Source organism: Symphalangus syndactylus, chromosome 10 (assembly GCF_028878055.3).
Source record: "Symphalangus syndactylus isolate Jambi chromosome 10, NHGRI_mSymSyn1-v2.1_pri, whole genome shotgun sequence".
Lineage (NCBI taxonomy): Eukaryota > Metazoa > Chordata > Mammalia > Primates > Hylobatidae > Symphalangus > Symphalangus syndactylus.
In genome coordinates, this window is record NC_072432.2 from 107,607,443 (window position 1) to 107,634,318 (window position 26,876).

The 26,876-nt window shown below is 37.9% G+C and overlaps 1 protein-coding gene across 8 annotated transcripts in view; it reads right to left on the reverse strand.

The window, feature by feature from the left end:
• Positions 1-26,876, reverse strand: part of ATP2C1 (ATPase secretory pathway Ca2+ transporting 1) — a 158,257-nt gene that overhangs the window by 23,149 nt on the left and 108,232 nt on the right. For all 8 annotated transcript variants that reach the window (XM_055295433.2, XM_055295432.2, XM_055295436.2 and 5 more), the window contains 7 exons: positions 26,089-26,184; positions 25,910-25,999; positions 23,937-24,041; positions 17,912-18,068; positions 13,975-14,145; positions 12,710-12,807; positions 499-549 (listed from right to left, as the gene is read on the reverse strand). In XM_055295433.2, the coding sequence (XP_055151408.1) occupies positions 499-549; positions 12,710-12,807; positions 13,975-14,145; positions 17,912-18,068; positions 23,937-24,041; positions 25,910-25,999; positions 26,089-26,184 (768 nt within the window). The remainder of the gene's footprint in view (positions 1-498; positions 550-12,709; positions 12,808-13,974; positions 14,146-17,911; positions 18,069-23,936; positions 24,042-25,909; positions 26,000-26,088; positions 26,185-26,876) is intronic.

A 26,876-nucleotide genomic window follows, 5' to 3' on the forward strand; every position in this document is an offset into this window, starting at 1 on the left:
CCAAGGTTGAGAAACTCTGAACTACACAATGGCTGGCTATCATGGTTAATAACTTAAGACCATTAACTACTGGATACTATATCAGTTGCTTTAAATATATTTGACTAATTAATATAAATAATCATAGCCTTTTAAGTATTATTCACACTATCACAACACTATTTCCTTGCTGTATTTATTTAGTTTCTAACTAATTACTGCTATTTACACTGGGATGACTTGGCTATGGACCCCAGTTAGAACATTCTTTTATACTAACTGTTTAAAGAAGGCTGTATTTGCAGATACTTCATTCAAGTTTTCCTCTACATCTTATGCCAACTAAATTCTCTATTAGTGTTTCTATGTCAAGCTCTTACAAAAAAAAAAAAACAAAACTGTTTTGCTTCACAGTATTTCTGACCTTGATGCCCTACTCCCTGTAATGCAAACATAACAAAAGTAAAGTAGCAGCATTTTGTATACAGAAATAAAACAATCTGATTCTTAGACACTCACCTTAATAATTTTCATCTTGTGCCTTGGGCTAGCTCTGTAAAATACTGCAACCTGTTAAAATACAAGATACACTGAAAATCTTCAATATTAAGATTTCTACAGAATAACTCATGCATTCATAACTAATGATGAAAAACTCATCAATTTAAGCTGTATTTAATTTGCCACTGAGATCAAGCTTAAGCAATATGCCATATGTTTAAGACATTCATTTGACATGGTCATTTCAATCTTTACCAAAGGTACCACAGGAAATACACAATCTAAACAAGTCATCCAATTTATACCATTATGTGTAAACTCTGGAGAGAAAACAGCCTTATTCTTGAAATGTTCCAGAGACAAGACAAAAAAAGGAAAAATTCTCTTGCGTCTGTTTCCTACGACACTCGCATACAACTAAAATAGCCTTTTCCCTTTGTTCTGTCTTCAGGAGCAATAAAGAGCAGCTGCTTCTCAGTGTCTGTAGAGCCATTTTTTACAGTGTCAAGTGTCTGCTCATTCCCTTTTACTCAGGCTAACTCATTAGCCTCTCTTCCACTGTACTTCTAAATTGCTTATATGATTTTTATCTCTCCAAAATACATATTTAATCCTTTTTTCTGACCCCATCTCCTGATCTCCTGAAATCCTTTCACTGTGTCCCAACAAATCCCCTGTATTTTTTACTCTTTTTCACTTTGCTCTAACCTAGTGTTTCCACAAAACACTGCCATCCCTATAACCTCCTCAAATAGTACCACCGGGGGAGCCTAGAGGTGGAACACGGTATCCTCTACTCTCCCTTCATAAAACCTCAGTTCTGAATGTCAGATGAGACTGTAACTCACTAACTGTAGTCATTCACTGCTCCAGAGTTCACAACCCCTCATTTCACAATGATTTTAACTTCTGCCTCACTGTCATGTCAATCTCTCCAACAATATTTAAAAGTTATGGTGATTTCAATATACATAATACACCATTCTCTTTCCTATTCTTCTAGAGGATTATTTCGTATTAGTTTTCTCTCCTCATACCTGCAATCTATCCCCTTTCTCTAGCCTCCTTCTCAGCCGACCACCTTGCTTCCTACTTTGAAGAAATCAGAATCAGAAGAGAATTTCCACAATTCCCCCAACTCAGTATCTGTATCCAGGAACTAACCTCTGGTTTTACTACAGATGAACTGAATATGCATCTACTGCAGGTCAAAGATTCTACCTTCTTACCTATTAAGACCATTACTCCAGAAATTCTCCTCCCTCCTGTGCCAAAATGTTTTCCTCACTGCTACATCTTTACCATCAGTATACAAAAACATGTTGTCCCTTCCATATAAAAAAAGAAAGAAAAACCACTTCTCTTCCCTTCCCATTTCAGCTGCCACCCTTTCCCTTTTTTTCTTTATTTTTTTTTTTAAATGGAAGAGGAAACATGTTGGTACACTGATGGTACAGTGCAGCAGCAAGGAAAACATTCTGATACGGGAACAGGGAGGATCTTTGGAGCAGAGCTCCTCAGCAAGTTGCCTATACTTGCTGTCTCCCATTCTCTCTGAATCCATCCCATGATCATACTGTTACCACAACTGCAGTGAAACACGACTCATGACTTTCAAAGACCTGCACCACCACCACCACCACATTGCTAATGCCTACAGTCATTTCCCATCTGACTTAACCTCTCAGCCGCACCCTAACGTAGCTGATTAGTCCCTCCTGAAACACCATCTTCCCTTGGCTTCCACCACCACCGATACTGGTCTTCCTCCTACCTTTTTGGCTGTTCCTCTTGTACAGACTTCTCCTGATCTCTCTTGATGTCTAGATGTTGGAGGACCCCAGGGCTCAGTCCCTTTCTCTATAAGAGGTCTCAAAATTCCCTACGCCTCAGGTGAGCATACCCAGGCACATGGCTTTGGATTTTACTTACATGCATTTTTCTGAATGCATTTTTATCTCAAGCCCAGAAATTTCTTCGGAAATCCAGATCAGCAAAACTAATTCCCATCCCTACTTCACATTTCCTCTTAGATGTCTCAATCTTGCTCCTTCCTATCCTCTGTTAATGAAAAGTACATATGTGCAGTTGCTGAGGCTCCAAATTTTGGGGGCCATCCTTAATTCCTCCATTTTTCTTATGTGCCAACAAGCAGTTTGACAGCGAATCTTGTTGACTCCACTCACAAATATATCCAGAATTCAACCACCTTACTCCAAAACCACTGCCCACACTCTGGGCCAATACCTCCAAACTGATTTTCTTATTTCTGCCCTAGTTTTCCCGCAGTCAATTTGCAACACAGTAGCCAGAGTGGCACTGTTAAAACAGAAGTGAGATCACGTGTCTCTTCTCAAAACCCTCAAATGATTTCACATCTCTCTCAGAACAAATGCCGGAGTCCTTTATTATCTACCGGGTCCCTCATGAAGTGCACACCTCACTGCACTCCTATCATTAATCTTTTCCTGACTGAACTACATTGGCCTCCTCATTGTTCCTCACACATGCCAGGCACACTCACTTCCAGCCTCTGCCCTTGTCTGGAATGCTCTTTCCTCGGATATAACACGGGTACCCCTTCTGTCAAATAGTACCTTCTCAGTGAGGCCCTCCCTAGTCATACTTCTAAAAATTTCAATCTCCCTCTCTAATCATTCAAATTTTGCCTTTTTTTTGGGGAGGGTGCTCTTAAGCACTTATTTAACATTATATTCATTTATCTTCTAAGACTCATGAAGCCAGAGATTTCTGTCCTATACCAACAGCGCTCTATAAATACAAATAAAATGAATGAACAACTGAATATATCTCAGTACTACCATAAAGACTGTTCCCTGGTTCTCTCCTTTTAATAAAGGTCTAAATAAAAACAGGTATTATTTTCTTAAACAAAAGACTCAGCTGCACTGTAATATCACATTACTGATTATCCCTAGGCAATCCAAATATCACGAATCACATAATTTATATTTGGGAAATATCCTTTCTTTCAAAAAAGTTCAAAAATCCATTCAGAAACTCTTCAGTGTGTCTTTAAAAAAAAGACTGAGTTACATATATATCCAAAACATACTGGTAACCTTCTAAGTGAAAACTCTAATTACTGCAGAAATTAATCGTGTAGCACACAGCACTGAAATATAACAAGTGTTTGGCAAAAGCTGCAAAATAAGTTAGCGAATAAAAGGTCTTGACTGTGAGTTGTCCATGTACTTCGTGTGTTGAACAAAGAATTGAACAAAACACACAAAGGAACAAAAGAACGAAGCAACGAAAGTACAAACTTATTGAAGCAAAAGTACACTCCACAGAGTAGAATGGGCTCCAGCAAGCGGCTCATGAGTCCCAACTACAATGTTCTTTAGGGTATTTTTGTGGTTTTTTTTTTTCTTTTGAGATGGAGTTTCGCTCTTGTTGCCCAGGCTGGAGTGCAATGGCGCGATCTCAGCTCACCACAACCTCCTCCTCCCGGGTTCAAGTGATTCTCCTGCCTCAGCCTCCCAAGTAGCTGGGATTACAGGCATGCACCACCACACGCAGCTAATTTTGTATTTTTTAGTAGAGACTGGTTTTCTCCATGTTGGTGAGGCTGGTCCCGAACTCCCAACCTCAGGTGATCTACCCACCTTGGCCTCCCAAAGTGCATTACAGGCATGAGCCACAGCGCCCAGACGTTTTGTGTGTGTGTGTGTGTGTATGTGTGTGTTTGTGTGTTTTGAGATGGAGTTTCACTCTTATCGCCCAGGCTGGAGCGCAGTGGCGCAATCTCAGCTCACTACAACCTCTGCCTCCTTGGTTCAAGCAATTCTCTGCCTCAGCCTCTCAAGTAGCTGGGATTACAGGTGCCCACCACCATACCCAGCTATTTTTTGTATTTTTAGTAGAGACGGGGTTTTACCATCTTGGCCAGGCTGGTCTTGAACTCCTGACCTTATGATCCACCAGCCTTGGCCTCCCAAAGTGCTGGAATTACAGGTGTGAGCCACCGTGCCTGGCCTAGGGTTTTTATTAAGTTAAAAGAATTTGGTAACACGCCTAGGTGCCCTTTAGAGGCCTCCAATTGGTTACACCCTATGAAGGATTAGCCTGTGACCAATCAGAGACTGAAGTGGAGACTTGGTCCCCAGCCAATCAGAGGCTGAAGTGGAGACTACTGTCTTGTCATCACAGGAGTAAGGATGTGGCCTAAATGCTGCCTAATCTTGCCTAGAACTGGGTGCATCTACTGTTCTTTTACTTATGCCTTAACCCTTGATTACCCTAATTCCCTATTCTCCTGCCTCATTTCTCCCTGAGACATGATCCCCATAAATCTTTATGGGAGGCAGAGGCACTGAGGATCAATTTTCTGTAGCTGCTTCTTGCTGGTCGTGGGTGTCACCCCTGCCTATTGGGGATCATGGCTGTCCCGAGGTTAGGTGGGTGTCCGTGGGTTGCAGTGAGCCTTGTACTTGGTGGTAAAAGGTGCAGCTGGCTTGATCCAGTTGTGACAGTTGGGTATTTTGGCCTGATTTTAGATTTGGAGGAAGAGATAAAAATCATCAAAGAGAGCAGAACAAGGCCACATATTTTCAGAAGCAACCTACAAGGGGTATTTTTCTCTTCTTATGAGTCCTTTTCAGTGTCACATTTGTGGTCAGCACTCACAGTTCTTTTGATGGAAATTAATAGACAAGATGTACTAGGGAAAGGAAGTTACAAAAAAAAAGAAAGGAAAATATTAAAGGAGAGGTTAATGGAAAAGATGTGTCTTGCATTAGAATAACCTACCAAAGATCGTCAAATCTTCTAGGACAGATTAAAGAAAACTAATGCACTGAAGAAAAAACAAGTGATTGGAATAAAGATTTACAACCTATTAAAAATTAGACAATATATGAATTGCGATAATAATATGGGGACTTGGTGAATAGATTCAGTAGAAATATAAATGGAAGTAATTCTGTAAAAATCAGAAAAAGAAGAAAGAGGATGACCACTTCTATCAACGGATCAATGGAAAATGTAGGACACACTAGAAAAAGTCATAAATGGAAAACACTGAGAATTCCCAGATGACCTAATAAACAAGCAAAACTGAGTTTCAGTACTACTTTTTAATTGGCTCTAGGTCAAAGTACATAGCAACACTCCATATTCCAAAAGGAGAATGAAATGTGTTCAAAAGAATTATGAAAAAGGATGGCTGAAAAATATTTTAATGAGGGGCAGAATTAATATGATTCTAGTACATGGGGGAAACCTCAACAAGCTAATGATTTAGAACAAAAGGTCTGTTTTATTTGTAACAATAATAAAAGTTATTCAAACTGATGTGAAGCAAAAGCAGCAAACTGAGTGCAGTGGCTTATGCCTGTAATCCCAACACTCTGAGAGACCAAGGTAGGAGGATCATTTGAGCCCAGGAGTTTGAGACCAACCTGGGCAACACAGCAAGACCCCATCTCTATAAAAAAATAACAAAATTACCTAGGCATGGTGGCACATGCCAGTAGTCCCAGCTACTCAGGAGACTGAGTCATGAGGGATCACCTGAACCGGGGAGATCACTTGTGCCCAGGAGGAGTCTGACGTTGCAGTAAGCTATGGTCACACCACTACACTCTAGCCTAGTCAACAAAGCGAGAGACTCTGTCTCAAAAAACAAACAAAGGAAAGCAGAAGACGAGGCTAGGTGCAGTGGCTCATGCCTATAATCCCAGCACTTTGGGAGGCTGAGGTGGGAGGATCACTTGAGCCCAGGAGTTCAAGAACAGTCTGGGCAACACATGGTGAGACTCCATTTCTACAAATCCTTTCTTTCAAAAAAGTTTAAAAATCCATTCAGAAATGGATTTTCTTTTTTTTTTTTTTTAAATTACCCAGGCATAGTGGTGAGCACCTACAGTTCCAGCTACTTGGGAGGCTAAGGCAGAGGACAGCTTGAGCCCAGGAATTCAAGGCAGCAGTGAGCTATGATCGTGCCACTGCACTCCAGTCTGGGCAATAAAGCAAGACACCATCTCTAAAATAAAATAAAATAAAATAAAATAAAATAAAATAAAATAAAATAAAATAAAATAATTAAAAAGCTGAAGGCCAAATAAACATATTGGCTATAAAAGGGTCACATGAACACAAAATGAAGTGGGGGAAAAGACAAAATGAGGGTGGGGGCAGTCCTGCTAACCTAATGAGACAAAAAATTCACTAATAATATTCAGAGAAAAGACTTAGGTATTCAAAAGATACAAAATACCTGGGAGGGAGGGCTGGTTATTTATAGAATTCCACTTTAAAGTAGGATGAAATTAAGCAATTCAACGAGCTTCTGACAGGGCTTAGGTCTTATTTTGTTTTAGTCTCCTTAGAATAGCATCAGGGTATCTGCTATAATTAACGCACACACACTCTACTTGGGAAACCCCGACAATGTGATTTGTCCAGGCTGATGATGTAATTTGTAAGTAGTTTCTTTCTTCTCTAACTACCTTTAGGTTGGTTTCCAGAGTTCACCATAATTTTTATAAGAGAGCCAGAGGACGAACTGAAGAAAGCAAATAAAATCAAAGTTTCACCACCTTTAGCATCTCTGAGAAGTTATGCGAAAGTCTAATGGTAAAATGTTTAAGTAACTGCAGATTTCACATACATTTACTAACACTCTGTCCCAATACCACTAAAAAAAATCCAATATGGGATTTATTCAGAAATAAACATCAGGAAGAGATTACCAGGATAGGACGTGCACCAAAAAAAAAAAAAAAAAAAAGCCCTATTCAAATATATAAACACCTTCCCCATCCCAAAAACAAAGCAAACATCCACACTGCCCCAATTCTCTGGGTGGCAGTGATCCCAACAGTCATCTATGATCCCAGCATATTGGGATCATAATCTTGAAAGATACAATACCAAATGCCATAATCCCAAATGCTGAAATCCCTAAAGATCAAAATCCCTAAAGTCTAAACTCCTGAAAATCACAATCACAGGATAGGAAAATTTAATAGAGAATATTCACGTTAGTGTACATCGAATCATAGAATTTCAAAAAGAGCAGTGCCATGTAGAAAATGAGTATGAACATACTCTGACAGCCATCTTCTTAAAGAAAAAAAAGCAACTATTCATCATGCTGCAAGACTTCAAAATATAGTGAATGATCATGAAAGTCAGTCAGCTTTTATGGACTATCTCCATGCAACTGTCCATCATCTATCTCTGTAATATGCTTTTCCATGTCATATTTTCTTTTCAGGTTTTTTGCTGCTGTTGTTATTTTGGTTTCTTTTCTGGGGGCGTGGGGTGGGGTGGTGGAAGGAGTCTTGCTCTGTAGCCCAGGCTGGAGTGCACTGGTGTGATCTCAGTTCACTGCAACCTCTGCCTCCCGGGTTCAAGCAATTCTCCTGCCTCAGCCTCCTGAGTAGCTGGGATTACAGGCGCCCACCACCACACCCAGCTAATTTTTGTATTTTTAGTAGAGATAGGGTTTCACCATGTTGGCCAGGCAGGTCTCGAAATCCTGACCTCAGGCAATCCGTCCACCTCAGCCTCCCAAAGTGCTGGGATTACAGGTGTGAGCCACCGTGCCCAGCTGTTATTTTTCTTTTTTTAGTTTCCTTTTGCACTATTTTAAATTGTGAGCATTATTTTTTACAATTTGCTATGCTATGTATTTCACCTTTGCATCATTTCCAACACTGGAAGCGTAAGTTATAGAGACTTAAAGGATTCTAATTTGTTTTATGCATGTTTTGCAAATTTGACTTCAGGAAAGTGCATGATCACAATGTTGACTTTGTATGTAAGCATTGTACGTGTATGTAAAAATGTTGAAACTTCCTCAATAAATGAATGTCCTTTTCATACATCTGCATTTGTGAAAGATAAAAATGACCCACAGTTATAAAGTGGGGTGCACACAATTAGCAACCATAGTGATAGGTGTTTATGCATTTCCCTTATGACCTATTTCTTTATAAATACAGTTCATATGCTCATAACAGTCCTATGTTGTACCTGTCTGTCATATAATATGGCTGAGTGTTTATGCTTGCAAATGCTTGCAAAACTATGTAGGTTATTTATTATTGCTTATTTTGTATAAAGTGACCAATGAAGCATTTTCATGTTTTTATGTTTCTCAAATAAATTCCTTCTTAAAAATGTGAATTATTTTATTTTAAAATTATTTTTTCCAGAATTAGATTTTTAGGATTTTGATCTTTGGGGGCTGTGGTTTTTCAGGATTTTAAGACTTTATGGATTTCAGTCTTTCAGGATTTCAACATTAGAGATTACATCTTTCAGGACTATGATTGGCTCTCTCTGAAAACAGCATTCACGAGTGATTGGAAGTTGAGAAAGGAAAAATATGGATAAGCAAAAGAGTGTATTTCTATTAGTAACAACATCCAAAATCTAACCACTTGCTAGAGGATGAGGGAAGTGGGGCTGGAGGTCTAGGGACTTAATCCTACTGTATGAAGTGTAGTTTATGGAAATATAAACAGAAACCTTTTCAGAGGACAATTCAGCAATATATGTTAACGGCCTTACAAACGTGTTGAACATTAGTCCAATCATTTCACATGCAGGAATTCAGTGTATAAAAATAATCAGAGATGTATATGGATAAGGGCAGTGGTAAAAAATAATAACAATAATAATAATCAGAGATGGGTACATCTTAGGTTCAATAATATTCAAAGAAACAGCAAACAACAGATGAACTCTGGAGCACACAGACCTGGATTCCAGTTCCAATGCCAACACCACCACTTACTAGCTCTGAGACATCAGCCAAGTCTCCCAAGTACTCTGGGCCTCAATTTCCTCATCTCTAAAAATGGAATTGCCTGTTTCTTAAAAAACTAAATATACTCTTACCATATGATCTGATTCAGCAATTGTGCTCCTTAGTATTTACCCAAATGAGTTGAAAACTTATGTCTACACAAAAACCTGTATATGAATGTTTAGAGCAGCTTTATGTATAATTGCCAAACCTGGAAGCAACTAAGATGCCCTCCAAAGGTGAAGTGATAAACTGTGGCACTTTCATACAGTGGAATATTATTTAGTGCTCACAAGAAATGAGCTACTAAGCCAGGAAAAGACATGGGGAAACCTTAAATGCATATTGCTTAGTGAAAAAAACCAGTCTGAGAAGGGTACATATGATATTATTCCAACCATACACATTCTGGAAAAGGCAAAACTACAGAGATAGTAAAAAGATCAGTGGTTGTCAAGGATTCAAGGGGAGTGGGGAGGGATGAAAACGTCAAACACAGATATTTTCAGGGCAATGAAACTACTCTGTATGAAATTCTAATGGTGGAGCGAGACTCCGTCTCAAAAAAAAAAAAAGAAATTGTAATGGTGGATATATGTCATTATGCATTTGTCAAAACCCCTAGAAAGGTACAACACAAAAAGTAAACCTTAATGTAAACCACGAAATAAGAATGTATCAATATTAGCTCATTAACTGCAATAAATATACTACAGTAATGCAGTCTATTAATATGAAGAGGAACTGTGTGGGAGTAGAGGGTAGACATGGAGTAGGAATGTAGAACTCTGTGTTATCTGCTCAATTGTTCTATAAATCTAACACTGCTAAGAATAAGGCTTATTAATTATTAGAATTTTTAAAGTGGCGCTGCCTTTTATTAGGTAGCTATAAGAAGTAAATTAGATAATGTAGATAATACATGCATTGGCAGATAGTAAATGGTTGCTATTGTCATTATCCTTAAAGGAACATTTACAGTAGTAAGAAGAAAAGAAGCTCAAATTTCAACAGGAAAATGGTTATGTAACTCTCTCTCTCTCTCTCTCTCTATATATATATATATGTATATATGCTGTGCATTTATACACACATACACATGGTATACTCAAAATATTGTACAGCAATTAAAAACATGTTTTCTAATAACAATTGATTTCAGAAATGCCAAAGTTATGTAAAATGAATGTTCAGAATTATAACAGTATAAAGTAGCAACCAGATTTTGTTAAACACATTTTTTTAAGTCATAATAGGTTAACTTATTATGGATACTCTGTGGATGCATAACCTGAGTGTGGGTTAGATTACAGACAACTTCTATTGTAGCTCTTACTTTTCTATATTATTTGATTTGTCTAGGTTGAACATATACCACTAATGAATAAATTTTCTAATCAAAAAAGTATAGACATAAGATGCAGAAACAATTTAAGAAAATTCCATATTCTGAATATATAACTTGAAGTTGTAAGTGTAAAATAAATGAAGGAGGAGGTAACACATTTTATTAGCAACAATGGATGGCTACAAACTGGCTAATAAAATAAATTCCAGATAAGTGCTTATTTTGAAGGACATACAAATAGATGTGCATATCTAAGTTAACTAACAATAAAACCAAGAAATCTGAACTGTCAGCAACTGGGAAGACTGCTGCCCACCTCCTATGGGGCACTTCCTATGGGACCTGGGTACCCACAAACCAGGCTTTGATAGGCCCCTTACAAGGCAGCCCAAGATAATAAAGTAAGTTAATCTCACATCAGGGAACCTGGCTTTAAAGAAGCTACTGTGCTGTGGGGCAGGAGATACCTCTCTTCTAACAAATAATTTGTTAGAAAAGCATTATAATCAAAAGTAAAAAAGTATTTCAACGGAAAAAGGATAGTCTTTTCAACAAATGTTGCTGGAATAACTGAACATCTATATGCAAAGAAAATAAACCTTAACCCATTACAACATACACAAAAAAATACACTCAAAATGGATCACAGACCTAAGTATAAAACCCAAAACTATAAAACTTCTATAAGAAAACACGAAAAAAATCTTTGTGAACCTGGGTTAGACAGGGAGTTCTGAGATATCAAAAGCATAGTCCATAAAAGAAGAAATAGAAAAACTAGACCTAATCAAAGTTAAAAACTTCCCCTCTCGGAAAAGACACACTACCAACTGGAAAGAAACATTTTCAAACAAATATCTAATAAAGGACTTGTATCCACATTATATAAAGAATGCTCAAAATTCAATAATTTAGAAAACAATTTTTTAAAAATAGGCAGGGCAGACACTTCACTAAAGAAGATATATGGATGGCAAATAAGCATATGAAAAGATATTCAACATCACTAGTTGTGAGGGAAATGCACATTAAAATCCCAGTAAGATACCATTGTACACTTATCAGAATGGGGGATGAGGGCAATGACAATCCCTTGTGCTAATGAGGATGCAGGACTATTAGAAGTTCCAGGCACTGCTGGTGGGGGTGCAAAATAATAAAGCCATCTTGTAAAACAACTTGGCAGTTTCTTATGAAATTAAATATACATTAAGTGTATGACTCAGCAATTACAGATATTTACCCAAGAGATATGAAAATTTATTTTCATGCAAAAGCCTGTACACAAATGTTGACAGCATCTTTATTCATAATCATCAAAAAGTGGAAAAAATCTAAATGTCCTTAAAATGGTGAATAGGTAAGGTACACCCATAACAGAATATTACTTTAAAACACAACAACAAATTACATACAACCAACATAGATAAATGTCAAATGCCTTATGCTAAGTGAAAGAAGCAGATTCAAAAGCCTCATTCATATGGTATGATTCAATTTTTAGTGCATTCTAGAAAAGGTAAAGTGACAGAGACAAAAAAAGAATTAGTGGCTGCCAAGTCCTGGAAGTAGGGGGAGAAGGTAACCACAAAAAGGCATAAGATAATTTGGGGGATGATGGAACTGTTCTGTATCTTGATTGTGGTGGTGGTTACAAGACTGCATGCATCTGTCAATGCTCAGAACTATACACTAAAATGGGCGAATTTTACTATATGTAAATTGTACCTAAAAAAATAATTACATACTCATGCTAAAATTAAAATTGAGCAAAAGACTAAGCAGTATAAAGCAATGATCTCTCTCCACCCTTTAATTCATAAATACAAGCACTGTTAATTTCCACAGCACTTTTCTCAGTGGAAATCTGGTTCTTGCTAAAATTAATAATTTTGCACTGATATTCATAAATGTCATATCATAAATAATCAATAAGACTAATTCAATGATAAGACTTCATTTCAGGATCTGAACCAACAAATCTGGTGGTTATTTAAATCCCTGATGTTCACAATTAAACAGTTTCATTAAGATAGTAGTAGAAATGGTAACACTTAGAATAAGGCCTTTCAGTCCAAAAGGCTTTAGTTTAGGCCTACCTTTGGTACTATTTGTGAAAGCTGCTGGACATCCATTGCATCTATTTCTTCTCCTGAGACTGACTGGGAAGTTTTGGAATACAATCCCAGACGACTGGCTAAAGCGAATGAGAGAGAAAATGTAATAAACCAAATTGTTTTTGCTTGACGGGCTAGTCAACGTAATGCTCATTTAGTATGATTTGTTATCTATTCTCTTTTGTTACCTACTGGTAATACAAACCTATCTGAATCAGTATTAGGTCTGGAGTTTTATGTTTGACTTTTATTTTTGTTTAAATTTAAGAATAAAGAATTTTCAAGGCTGGCCACGGTGGCTCAGGCTTGTAATCTCAGCACTTTGGGGCTAGAGGATCGCTTCTGCCCAGGAGTTCAAGACCAGCCTGGGCAATATAGCAAGACCCTGTCTCTACAGGAAAAAAAAATAATAATAATAATAATTTTGACTATTTAAGCTAGCATACGTAAGAACTGAAACTAGGCCAATCAGGTTCTGCTCAGCAGCAGAAATGTAACGAAGATCAGAGCGCATTTTAAGTACAGTGTCCAAAGCCAGACAAAATGGTGGTGGATCTGTGGTAATCATGTAGTTACACATAAATGAAAATAAACATTGAAAAGTTATTCTTCCAATAATATTATGTTCCTAGTGACCTATTCTTAGACAATATATAGTTTGAAACTCCTGGACTAGCCCCTCTCCAAATAAGAATTAATGGAGTTTAGCCAACTGTTAAATTTATCAGTATGAATTACAGTTTAGAGGCTCTGGGAAATTAACTTTCATTCTCTTCTTCGCTCTTATTGTACTTCTTAAGGTAATCTTAAATAGCATCCAAATATAGGTATACATGACAAAAAACAAATACATATAACAAGCTATTTTCTTCCAAATTATGCACAAGTCTGCTTTGAAAATTATACTTAAGTTGAAAGGAAAAACTAAGTTTCATGTTTCCTTTGACATTCATGATCTAGTGCTTTTATTCTGTCATCACAGTGATCATGAGATTAAAAATAATTACCCTTATGTGAATAAAATACATGTGATTTCATGATTTAGTTATGCATGTCAATGTTACCACTTTTTAAACTATAATCAGTTTTGCCAACTTTATACAGACCATGAGCAAAACCATGAGTCGATTTCAATTGCATAATCTCAATATTACATAAACATATTCATAACTAATAGTTCACAAAATTATGCACCCCAGTATTTTAAGAAAAACTATCTAAAACAAAAGAAAGCAGTCTAGTTATACCGATTGCAACTGCAGTCTCCTGGGAATCTCCAGTAATCATTTTTATTGATACTCCTGAGGCAATGAGTGTTGTAACAGCTTCTTTCACACCAGTTCTAGGTGGATCAATGATTCCCACCAAGCCAAGAAATGTCAGCTGTCCCAGTTCAGGACCAGAAGCCAAAGCAAGAACTTAGGAAATAATAAAATCCAAACAACAACAAAAAAAAGTGAGTCATAAAAACATCAGAATTTAGTTGACAGAAATTGGAGACAGTAACACTTCTTAAATAAATCACTTAAGACTATAATGTCATTTGTGAAATCAAAATGATTACAGACCAAAACATTATAGTTTAATGGTTCTGGATAAGGGGTCCCTTTAAGCTGTTTTAATTAAAAAGAATCAAACTAAAGAACTGAAGGGCAGAGTAGGCAAGAGACAGAAAATGAACAATATTTTCACATAGTAACCACATGCAGCTACTTTCAACAGGAACTTTGCCTCTTTAAAAAATAGAATTAATTATTTAGAGAAACTATGGGTTTGTTAGGCTTTAAAGTCAATTTTAAATAGACAAACACCTTTGAAGGTGGCTTCTAATGGATCTTCATCTTTCCATTTCCAAGATCTCCAGAAAAATTAAACACTCTGAAGAGAAGACTGTATTAATTATACACAGCCTGTAACAACTTTGTACATGAAAACTCCTGGAAGGTAAAGTTAATTTGGAAAGTGGTTGTAAAACCATTAATACCAACAATAGTTTGGATTCTTTTACTCCTTCCATAACATGAACAGACATTTCTTATTTGTAACGTTGGTTCTCTAAGAGTATGTAAATAATGCTATCATATTATTATTTCTACTTATTTCCCTGTCATCCTTGGGCATGTAAGATATAGTACAAAGTACTTTTCATTTCCCAAATATCGTTTAGCTTGCTCTCAGAATTATGGAACTCCGGTAACTACTTTTATTAACCAAAGGAATGTACCTGCATCTGAGATATTAGACTGAACAACTTGTAACATGCACATACAAACTAAACATAAATAAGTCAAGAGGAGACTGAAAAGCCCCAGAGAGACCAAAGAAACTATCTATTCTTGGTCAAGCAGAAGGTAGGAAAGATTACATATGCTCAAAAAAAAATCAAGGTTAAAGGCAAGTAATTCTATTTTTCCAAAGTAAGAGTCATATACCTAATTATTTATGTAGATGTGGGCCCCAAAGGCTTTCACCCTTGAGAGAATGAGCCGCTTCACAGTTCCTGGTGTTGGGATAGAGGCTGATGGTAACAGAAGGGGACAGTGACAAAAATATATGTCAGCAAATCCTAAGATGGAAAGATCAGCTCTGCACACTCCTAATGGAGGGGTGGCACTAGTCTAGAGGTTAGTATCCTGCATTTATTTGCTTCTTTAGCACCAATGAAAATCTGCTGCTACTCTCCGAGTCAAGGATAGGTAAACTTTTTTCATGTGGAGAGCCCCTGACATAAAACAAAATATACTCTAATATCAAAATTAAGAACCACAGTATTTTAAGAAACTTAAGTTTTATAAGATGTAATGTAAGTACATATCAACTGAGGTTTAAAATCTTTCTGTTCTTCATTATGGTAATCTCAGGGGGAGGATGGAAGTGGAGCACAAGGGTAGATAAAGAAGAAAAGACATGAAGCAAGAGACAAGTGAGCAGAATGTTTCCCAAAACCCTGTGCAACAAAAACTTTCCCCTCTGCCAACTCTGGTCTACTTCATAATGTTACAATACAAAACACACATACACAAACCTCCACAATCCTTCATATGAAAAGAGTTAGTCAATATAACGAGGTAGGAAAACTTTGTTCCAGAAACTAAGAAAAAGAGGGAGCATATATTAGACCTTCAAGACCTCTTTAAGTGCTCTAAATCCATGCCACTTTAAAACCTCTCGCTATGTGCTGCTAAGAGTAGCAAGACTCTACCCACTTCCCTTTTTTTCTCCACTCTTTTAATGCTTTATTAATAGCTGGAAACAAAGCCAACAAACTGGAAGTGATGACATCTCAGAAGTTCAAAAGAGGAAATAAATGAGTTCACATTTTGTCCACCAACAGTCTTTTTAAAAAATAAATAAATAAGTGCATCTTAGAAAAAGTAAATTTAAAAAGAAAGGGTCAAAGCCCCAGAATCAGGTGAATCAGGAGAGTAACAGGCCCTCTGCACCACAGTCTTCCCAGGATTGGCTCAGTGGAGCTGCCACTGCCCCTTCATACACAGGCTTTAGCAATCAAAACCCTAATTTTGTGGCAGCAAGGCCTCCCTGCAATGCCCCTTAAGTCTCTGAAACTCCCACTTGCTCTAACGATTATAATCCTGGGCCAACCCTTAACTGACATTCTCTTTCCCTAGCTGAGGTGGAAAGTTGAGGAGTTTAAGGGGAACAAAAGTGTTACCCTGAGCCAGAGTATCTGAGCTTCCAGCAGCTGGGGCCACCAAACAGTTTGGTCTGCCAACTGTTCAGAAGGGAGTAAGGGTACAATGTACGAGGGCACCCCCCTGTGCTTAATTATCCAGAGTGTCAGTTGGCATTTGTACATTTGGCTTGATAAAAACATATCAAAACCCTGTGGTTTCAGAGACCCTGCTATTCTTAGGTCTGGCCCAGGTAAACCAGAAAAGAGGTTCCTCCTGCCCCAGAACTGACGCTGGGAGAAAGAATCTGCCTTGGCTTCCGGGCTCCAGAAAGCTTGAGGACTGAGGTGGGGGGAACCAGAGCATGTTCCAGATTCAGGCCTTTGGGATGAAACCCCAGAAACTCTAGAACCTGTCATCAAAGCCTCTTACATTAAAAGGGGAAAGGGGGAAGGAAAAGTTGTTTTCCTTTAAATTTTTTTCCATCCAAAATATCCATTTGCAAAATAACTTCTCAGCCACGAGTCTCTGCCTCCCATTTCCTTGGAGACAGAAGATGAAGTGTTAAGATGGTCACAATACAGCCCATATCCCAGATGAGATGCACTAGGCTCTGGGGGCAGGGGTATGAGGATTGATCTTGGTTCAGCAGCACAGAAGGTTCAGAGAGAAGGGCAAGGGCAGCAGGCTGGGAGCAGTGTTCTCTGCTACTAAGAGTACCTTTCCAAACTTAGTTTATTTTAAGAACAGAAGCCCTATAAATCCATCAAAATGTTTAAAACTCAAAAAAAGCCTTTGCTTAAGTGAACAACAAATAAAAACATTTTTCACATAACTTTTCTTCCTCCCAGAAATTGCAGTGCTTAGACTCTTATTTCATTAAAATAATAAAATTAAGGAAGCCAACTCTTCCAACTGCTGTGAGAGACTACATAACTACATATATTCTGCAGAAGCCAGATGACCACACAGAAGGTAAGAATCAGGTTAGGACACCAACCACCAACCCCCGAGTCTTACACATGACATCTCTAGGACAGGTAGCCTAATGTGTGTGTGTCCAGCAGACCCTCTCCCCATCACTGCTCAGTCAGCAGCATATAAGTAAGCAGCATCTGGGGACTTCTTTACCTCCCTGGTGAACAGTAACAGATCAAGTTAGCAATCACCTTAAAGGATATATTAGAGGCTTCAGACTTAATTTTTAGAAAAGTATTTTTGTCTTTAAAACAAAGTGATAAAAAGAGAGTAACACCATTTTACCTCGATCCACCCTTCTCATAAGATAAACTTGTTTAAAATAATATTTCTATCAGCTACTCAGAGACCTCTGGAGATCTAAAAGAACCAGTGATTCGTATTTTGCTACATTCTCAAATTTCCATCTTTTGAGGGCCAATTAACCAACCAAAACTTAACACCTCAATACTGGCAAGGGTTCTACAAATCCTGGAAGAGAGTTGGACAGCTCAAATGTGAATCATGAATTCATCTGCAATTAAAAGAAGGCTCTACCTTTCCACCCCAGGGGACTATGCTGAAATAGCCTTACCTCTGAGTCCCGCTGAGCCCATGCGTGCCTTCTCTTGTTGGTACACATCTCTCTGCTGCTGAGTAAGTGGCAAGGTCTGCCCTTTGCTCTGGTATGTAGTACAGTACTTAATTACTTGTTCATAAGCACCTTTCATAAAACAAATCTCTGGTCTGTCCTAAGAAGAAAATGTACCAAACATAAGTTTAATTTCAACTTGTACATACCTGCCACTGGAGTCCAAAATTAAGTGGCGTTCATTTCTCATAATTCCCAGAGAAGTTACTCAGGTGGCAGGTTTTGACTGCCACCTGAACTCTGAAGATTAAATATTCCTATATGGGAGCTTTCTGTATCTTCTATAGAAAACATCTATCCCACCATCCCACACATTAAAGGCAATGCTATACCAAGCCCCAAATGTGGCACTCTGAAATGTGGAAAGAGGCTCACTGCAACATAACAGGAAATGAAAGAGAAATAACAGCTCACAATGGTTCAAGTTCTCTATTAGCTACTATATACATATGTATCTCTCTACCTAAAATGCCATTTAATTCTCCCAATCACATTGTATTTATGGGTATTACCAGACTTTTTTTTTTTTTTTTTTTTTTGAGATAGAGTCTCAAAGCCTATTGCCCAGGCTGGAGTGCAGTGGCACGATCTCGGCTCACTGCAGGCTCCACCCCCCGGGGTTCACGCCATTCTCCTGCCTCAGCCTCCCGAGTAGCTGGGACTACAGGCGCTCGCCACCTCGCCCAGCTAATTTTTTGTATTTTTCGTAGAGACAGGGTTTCACTGTGTTAGCCAGGATGGTCTCGATCTCCTGACCTCGTGATCCGCCCGCCTCGGCCTCCCAAAGTGCTGGGATTACAGGCGTGAGCCACCGCGACTGGCCTTCTTTTATTTTTTATCATGGTAAATAATCTTCAAAAGCTTATAATGAAATACTGCAGTTTCCTGTCCTACGCTTCTCACCACTAGTCCTACTCCATGGAAGCAAAATAATTTTAACTCTCTTAGCTGTTTTCTCTGATATTTACCCTCACGTTTTTAACATGTTTATACTGCTACTCCATCAGTTATCAATTTTATACACTGTCTATTGTGACAGATGTTAATTTCCCCATTTCCACTACCTATTCTCCCCTCCCCATCTTTATGATACAGTTGAAGCAAAATCTGCCAGTATTTTGTTTACAACAAGACTCTGCTGCTAAGCCAAGTGTGGTAATGACTACAGCCGTTCACAAATATTCCAGTTCTCCTGGGAGGTAGGAATGTATTTCCCTATTGCCATCCTCACTCCGAAACGGTCAGGCATGACTTGCTTTGGCCAATAAACATGAGTACTTGTGTCACTTCCAAATGGAAATGTAGGTGCCGGTACACAATTTCCTATTCTTCTACCCCTGCTGTGACAGTGTGTGCTCACATTAAAATGGAGCTTCCAACTGCCTGAGTTCCCAAGTAACTACAAACAGCAGATATTTGGGGACAGGGAGGCAGCAGGAGAGCATGATGTTGTTTTCATGGCCTATCCTGATTGTTAGCTCAAATAGGATACTTCTTTTCCTGTTTAAGTTTCGTCTTCTATAAAGTTAATAACCACCTCTTTGTTTTCTGTATACCTATCATTCATTCTTCCTAAACTCTTCAATGTAATATAAAACCCTTCTCACAGTATTTTTTCACATCGACAAAGAAGCAGATAAGCTATTACCTCTATATTATTACTGGAGACCGCCCTCCTTCACTCTTCTTTCCATTTCTAATTGGCTGATTTCTAGGCCTGCTATACCACTGGTATCTAGGAACAACCCTCTACCTCTATCCTCACTGAATTTTAAGTCTTTTAAGTCTCCTTTTATCCACCAATATCTTTCTAAGAAAAGGTGTGTGGTGTGGGACACGTTTTTCTTCTATCCTCACATTTGTAAATTTAGCTAGGGATAAATTTCCTCTCATTTTGAAGGCTTTGCTCTATTATCTTCCAACCTCCAGTGTCAATGTTTTCATTGAAAAGTATAAAGAAATTAAAGTAGTGCCCCCTTATCCAGGGTTTAATTTCCTGCAGTTTCTGTTACTTAGCAGCCGTCCAAAAATATTAAATAGAAAATTCCAAAAATAAATAATTCATAAGTTTCCAATTACACAACATTCTGAGTATGGTGATGAAATCCCACTCTGTCCTGCCAAGGATATCATCCGTTTGTCCAGCATATCCACACTGTATATGCTCCCTGCCCATTAATCACTTAGTAGCCATCTATGTTACTGGATCGAAAAAAACATGGTATATATAAGGTTCAATATTATTCATGGTTTCAGGCATCCACTAGGAGTCTTGGAATGTATCCCACTGGGCTAAGTGGCAGACTACCATACTTTAGTTCCTAAGCCCTTTTATATGATCTCCCCTTTGCTTAAAGCTCTCTAGAAGCTCTTCAAATTCTCCCTCTCCAAGTGTCCTCAAATTTCTTAATTATAGGTCTTGTGTTTATCCCTCACCCCACCCCGCTTTAACATACATACTGTGCTGAGCAGTTGGTGGGCCACTTTATTCTAGATGCTAAAGTCTTTTCATTCTGGAAAATTTTCCAGCATTAGTTGATAAAATCTTCTCATTTTCTGTTCTTTCTTCCTATTACCTATTCCTATTACCCTTCCTATTACCACTATGGGGTAATTACTGGATCTTCTGTATTTATTTTGATTTTTCTTACCTTTTATACTGTACACATCTTTGACTTTCTGTTCTACTTTGATACAATTCTTGAAAAGTCAAGAAAATATTATTAAATAAAGTTATATTAAATAAAGTTTAATAAACATTTTATTGAAAGTTATTTTGTCTTTTTTATGGTTTTTGGAAATTTTCTTCAGCATCTGCCACTACCTTTCTCTAAGACCCCTTTCTCTGTTGATTTGGTCTTTGGCTTTCATACTAAAGATTTTCTCCAAGTATCTAGTAATCCCTCCCTGTTCACTTGTATTTAAGAGTGAAGAAATTAAAAGACTAGAAGCTCCATGAGCACTGGCAGAGCTAAGGATCAACCGGTAAGCCTTGCTGTAGGGTGATGAGATGAAGTCCAGGAGTAGGTAAGTGCTTCCAATGAACAAAGAGCTTAGCTCAAAGGTGCCCCTTATGACAGGGCTCCCCAACTCCCAGGCAGTGGACCAGTACAGTCCGTGGTATTTTACGAACCCAGCCGCAAAGAAGAAGTGGGCTGCAGGCAAGCGAGCGCTACTGCCTGAGCTCCATCTCCTGTCACGTCAGCCAGGGCATGAGATTCTCATAGAAACATGAACCCTATCGTGAACCACACATGCAAGGGATCTAGGTTGTGCACTCCTTATGAGAATCTAATGCCTGAGGATCTGAGGTGAACCAGTGTCATCGCAAAACCATCCTCCGCCTGTGGAAGAATTCCAGGAAACCAGTCCCTGGTGCCAAAAAGGCTGGGGACCACTGCCTTACAAGACCAGGCAGCTTTTCTAAAACTCTTGAATCTTCTTACTTAGGGAATGACAGTAGGGAGATGCCAGCCTTCACATATTCCAAGAGACAAGTGGTGTTAAGAACTAGGGCTTTATCCTTCAGGACAATGACATCTTCTTAATCACTCTGTTTTCAGTCTTAAGGCTTAATCCTACCCTCTGCTCTTATCCCCAGATTTCTGGTGTTCCACAGGGGTAAAGGAAGGCTAACTGTCTGGCCTAAAGAAGCAGCAAAGGTACTTGGGAGAGTTCTATTGGTTCCTTATTCAGAATTTCAAATTTCTCTACTATTTTTAGCCTTATGCCTTACTCCCTGCCTTCAAAGGTACCTGGCACCTTTGAATCTTTCCTATACTTTCTCTTTCTGAGTTTACATCTTTTATTCCTTGTTAGTGATTTTGGTGGGTTCCAGGGAGATAGTAGAGATAAATATATATTGTCATGTTCAAGTGAAAGTCCTTTAAAAGCAAACTATTTGAGCCACTGAAGTTACTTTTAAAATGGCAAGTTTCCCTATCTGTGTCAGGATGACTTCTTCTAGATCCTCAGTCACATCTGTGGGTTGGATTTTGTTTGTTCATTTCACTGGTTGGTTTTGCTGTGCAAGAGGAACTCTTCAGGTCGGCAAATGAGAATAATAATCAAATGTTTACAAACATATCCTGCCACTTTCTGTCCCCCACAACTAAGAAGATTTAATCTTCCAATGTAAAACTTTGGTGAGATTACATTAAAAGTTGCTGAAAAGTAAAATTATTAAACATTACATGAGCCACACTATCTTGAAGTACCGTGTGATGGTTTACAAAATGTAGTGAAATAGACCTATCAAAAAAAGTCATATGCATATTCTTGCCATATAACTATATGGTTAAGAGACATCAGCTGAAAATCGCCTAAGTTTAATGCAATTTCTGAAGGCTTTACATTAAAAGGTTTAAAGTGAAAGGTATTTTATTTTCATAGTTTTATTTCCAATTGTCTTCTTTCACCTAAGCTTGTAAAAGTTCCTTTAAAGAATAGACGGAAATCTTTTTTTGGTCCTCATGAACATAGTTCCGGGAAGACTTCAATTCAAAGTTCAGTGTTAACCAACCTGGCCTTTCTTTTAAAACCTGTATGTTTCCACTTACATGAATGAAGGGATCCATAGAGATGTTTTCTATAGAGATGTAATCATAGGTATCATATGCAAAAATCATGTGTTTGCTCATAGGTAAAAACATATAACCAACTAGTCATTCCTGTCAAAGGAACTATAAAAATAACAAGTAAGTCCAGGTGTGGTGGCTCACGCCTATAATCCCAGCACTCTGGGAGGCCAAGGTAGGAGGATCATGTGACTCCAGGGGTTCAAGACCAGCCTAGGAAACATAATGAGACCCCATCTTTACAAAAAATAAGCAAAATTAGCCAGGTATGGTGGCACATGCTTATAGTCCCAGCTACTTGGGAAGCTGAGGTGGGAAGATCACTTGCGCCCGGGGAGGTTGAGGTTGTAGTGACCCAAGGTCACACCACTGCACTCAGCCTAGGGAACAGAGTGAAGGCAAGTTTAAGGGTGTGTGTGTGTGTGTGTGTGTGTGTGCGTGGAAAGTTTAAGGGTGTGTGTGTATTTTTTTTTTTTTTTTTAGACAGGCTGTTGCCCAGGCTGGAGTGCAGTGGGGTGATCTCGGCTCACTGCAACCTCCGCCTCCTGGGTTCAAACAATTCCTGTCTCAGCCTCCTGAGTAGCTGGGAATATAGGCACACACCATCACACCCGGCTGATTTTTGTATGTTTAGTACAGACAGGGTTTCACCATATTGGTCAGGCTGGTCTCAAACTCCTGACCTCAGGTGACCCACCCGCCTTGGCCTCCCAAAGTGCTGGGATTACAGGCGTGAGCTACCGCATCCAGCCTAAGCTTCAATAGTTTTTAAAGTTAAGTTTCATCGTCAAGCTGGTGATAGCAACTATGAGTGATATAATTATACACTGTAGGTAATTCAGAACTCTTATTACACTAACTGGAAAAATTTCTCAAGCACCCAGGAACAAGGTGGCAGCTTAAAATATCGGTATGTCACTCTGTCAGCTTGTAAGCTGGGGTAATCAACATGAATGACACACATTTGCAAACTACTTTTCAAAAAGTAAGGTGGTTTCATTTGTTCTGAAGATAAGACATTCCTTCAATGAAAGAACACAGATTGAAACACAGTCTGCAAAGACCTTATAAGGAACTGTCATGAAGAACAGAAAAAATTCTGAAAAAATCTGATGTCACAAGCTTTAGGAGACTGAGACTAGGCTACAACTCATTTAGGCTGTCTGCTCACACAGCAACAACTCCATGAATATATCTATGCATGGATTCTATAAGGAAAGACTATCAAAGAGAACACAAACAATTAAGAGATGAGTGTACTATTAATTACACATACTTTAAAGCAACAAGTCTTTATTATGTACAATGACTAAACCCAAAGGTGGACAGTAAATGAGAACATAGTCATCTAAGCTAAACAGGAAATAAGTATTCTTTAAACAGATGGATACCTGCTGTGTTCGGTGTACACACTTAACAGCCATCCACTTTTGCTCAGAGCTAAAAGGGTATTCAGCTTTTCTGATGTAGTCTTGTTGAAGTCCATCAAGACCCATCTACAAGGCACAAAGAGAAAGTTAATTCTCACCTATATGTGATTATTTTTTCCTTTAACAAACAACAAGGGTCACAACTTGTAACTAGGTTGGCTGGATTATTTTTCAGTTAATAGTGAAATAGTAAATGCTCCATCTATATATACTGTACTTCCCTACACATCAGCATACATTTTCAACATGAAAGCCCAGGTATGTAGATATAGTCTAAGGCAGGTTTTCTGGATTGTACGCTGACTAAACCTCCCACACCCACTGTATTAATCCCTCTACCAGCTCAAATTCTGAAAGGAAGCAGGATATAAATAAATAAAAGTACCCAACCAATTCTGAGCATGTATTTTTATGATCAATAGAAGTTTTAGATTAAATCTCTCACTTCTTAGGGACTCAAATGGCTCACTTGTTATCATCCTAGTCCCTTACCCCCCACCACTTTATATCCTGAAAACTACCAGTCATGTTGTTGTTTTCCCTCCCAATAGCCTTTGCATCAATATCAAATATCTAAATATCAAAAATATCAAAAAATATCAAAAAATATCAAAAAATGTTTAAACTACTCAAAATTCTACCATGTATTGCTTTCTACTTTCTACTGAAACATGTTCAGGCTCTTCTTCTTGGCCTTAAAGGGTCTCCAGAAACCCACCACATACAGCGTCTATAAAAATCCTTCTGGTCACACAAATACGTTTCATTTCATCCAGTTTGGCCAACTCATTAGCCACAACCAACTCTATGCTCTTTTATTCCTCTCTACTTCTACTTTAGTTTATTCCCTAGCTTATCTCATCTAAACCCTTCCTATCCTTCAAAGCCCTCATATCCCAGCTCTGAATTTGTATTGTTCTTATGTGACTCAGTGTTTAAGATTTCAGTGTCCGCTGTCTTGGACTGCCTTTTGTCTCAAGAATGTCAATATACATTCCCTACCTAAAATGTGAGGTCTCTGCCCATAAAAAGATAGTTTCATACTCTTTATCCCTCAAAGAAACTAATATCTTTATAAGCATAAAACAGGAAATACTTGATAACTGATTCATATTTTGAGTACTATGCTATTTTAGTTGTAAGGAGACCAAATGATACAGAAATGTGCTTTTCTGGCAAGGAAACTATATATTCTAAAACTATCAATTTTATTTCATTAAATATGTTATAATAACCTGTAATTCTATACTGTCTCTCATTTCAAGCAACCTCATTTAGAAGCCTCTTGCTTTATACAAGTATCAAAATTTTCTCTGAATACTCTTAAAGGTGGGAATAGTTATTTTTGTTATGAGTGACAGGCTGGACTTACTAGGTTTCTCACTGAATCAAATATAGGACTTAGGGGATAAGGAGACAGATTGGGACAGATGAAAAGTTAACTGAGACTTCTTCTCCCCAAAACAAATTATAACTTTGCAGTTATTTTGAGAAATTAACCAAGGAGAGAAAGGAAAGACTGGGAAAAGAAAGCTATTTTCTCATGACTGTGTTATTATCTTTACATAAAAATACTGAAGAATGTTGCCTTTTATTCATTCAGAAGTTAGTATTTATCAGCAATTACACACATTCATAAAGTATTTCACATGTAGATCTCAATATTGTGGAAGACAGGAACATTTCTTCACAAGAAATCAACGACTGCTCATTAGTTTGTAACTTGCATGTGAACAATAAAGTTATACTGAAAAAACTCTATACTTTACATTTATAGGAATAAAACTGATACCCAAAAGATAGTAAAAACAATGAAATAGTATGAGTTTTTTTCACTCAATATCTAAAAACCAGTAATACTGAAGTTGATGACACTGCGTTCTGTTGTGAGGGCAGTGTCTCACATGTCAAAGAAGAGAAACTTAGGTACATACCTTCATTGCAAGAGCAATTAAGGCCCCTTCTGTTGGCTTCCCCATTAGAGTATTGTTTCTAATTACAGCATCATTGCACACACAGCCCGCCTAAGAAAAATACACATAAACTATGAACCTATCACTGTGTCTTAAGTCATTATGAAGAAAGTCACCGTCTTGGAAAAAAAAGTATTTACCTCAACAATTCTGCTAACAGCTGGGTTATAGAATCCATGAACAACATCACCATCAACAATCACTTCCCCAAATTGATTATAGCCAACTCCAGTAACCTAAAGATCACAAAGTGGGATCAATAATACAAACACTACAAACATGTGGTGGTGAAAAGACCTATAAAACCCAAAAACTATAATGAGTTCTGTTCATTTTATTTATAATGACACTGTTAAAGTGTTTATCTAGAAAAGCATTAAAATTTGTCTTTAAAAAGGACATTTAGTAAAGAAATATAGATTCTAATTCTCATCACAATTATTAATCTAAAAAGACATTGTTTTCTAATTACAATATACTGTTAAAATAATAAGCTATGAAAATATACATAAATAAGCTTGAACTTATATGACATTACACTTATATAGCATACTATAGTTTGCAAAGAACTCAAATCCATTACCATATGTAACATATAACACAAAGCTGTGACTTAGACAAAAGCAGTATTCTTTTTGCAAACATGCAGGCCTAGAGAAATTGAGATACATGCTAGCACTTACAAATCACTTTAACACAGCATATTACATACCAATTTTAAAAATCAGAGGTAGAGACAAACCAGGTATTTATATCATATGTCTAGAACAAACCAAGCCAAACGAAAGGAAATTTCACAATAAAAATCATACAATTTAGTGGCCAGGTGTGGTGGCTCACATCTGTAATCCTAACACTTGGGAGGCCGGGACAGGAGAATCACTTTAGCCCAAGAGTTCGAGACCAACCTGGGCAACAAAGCAAGATC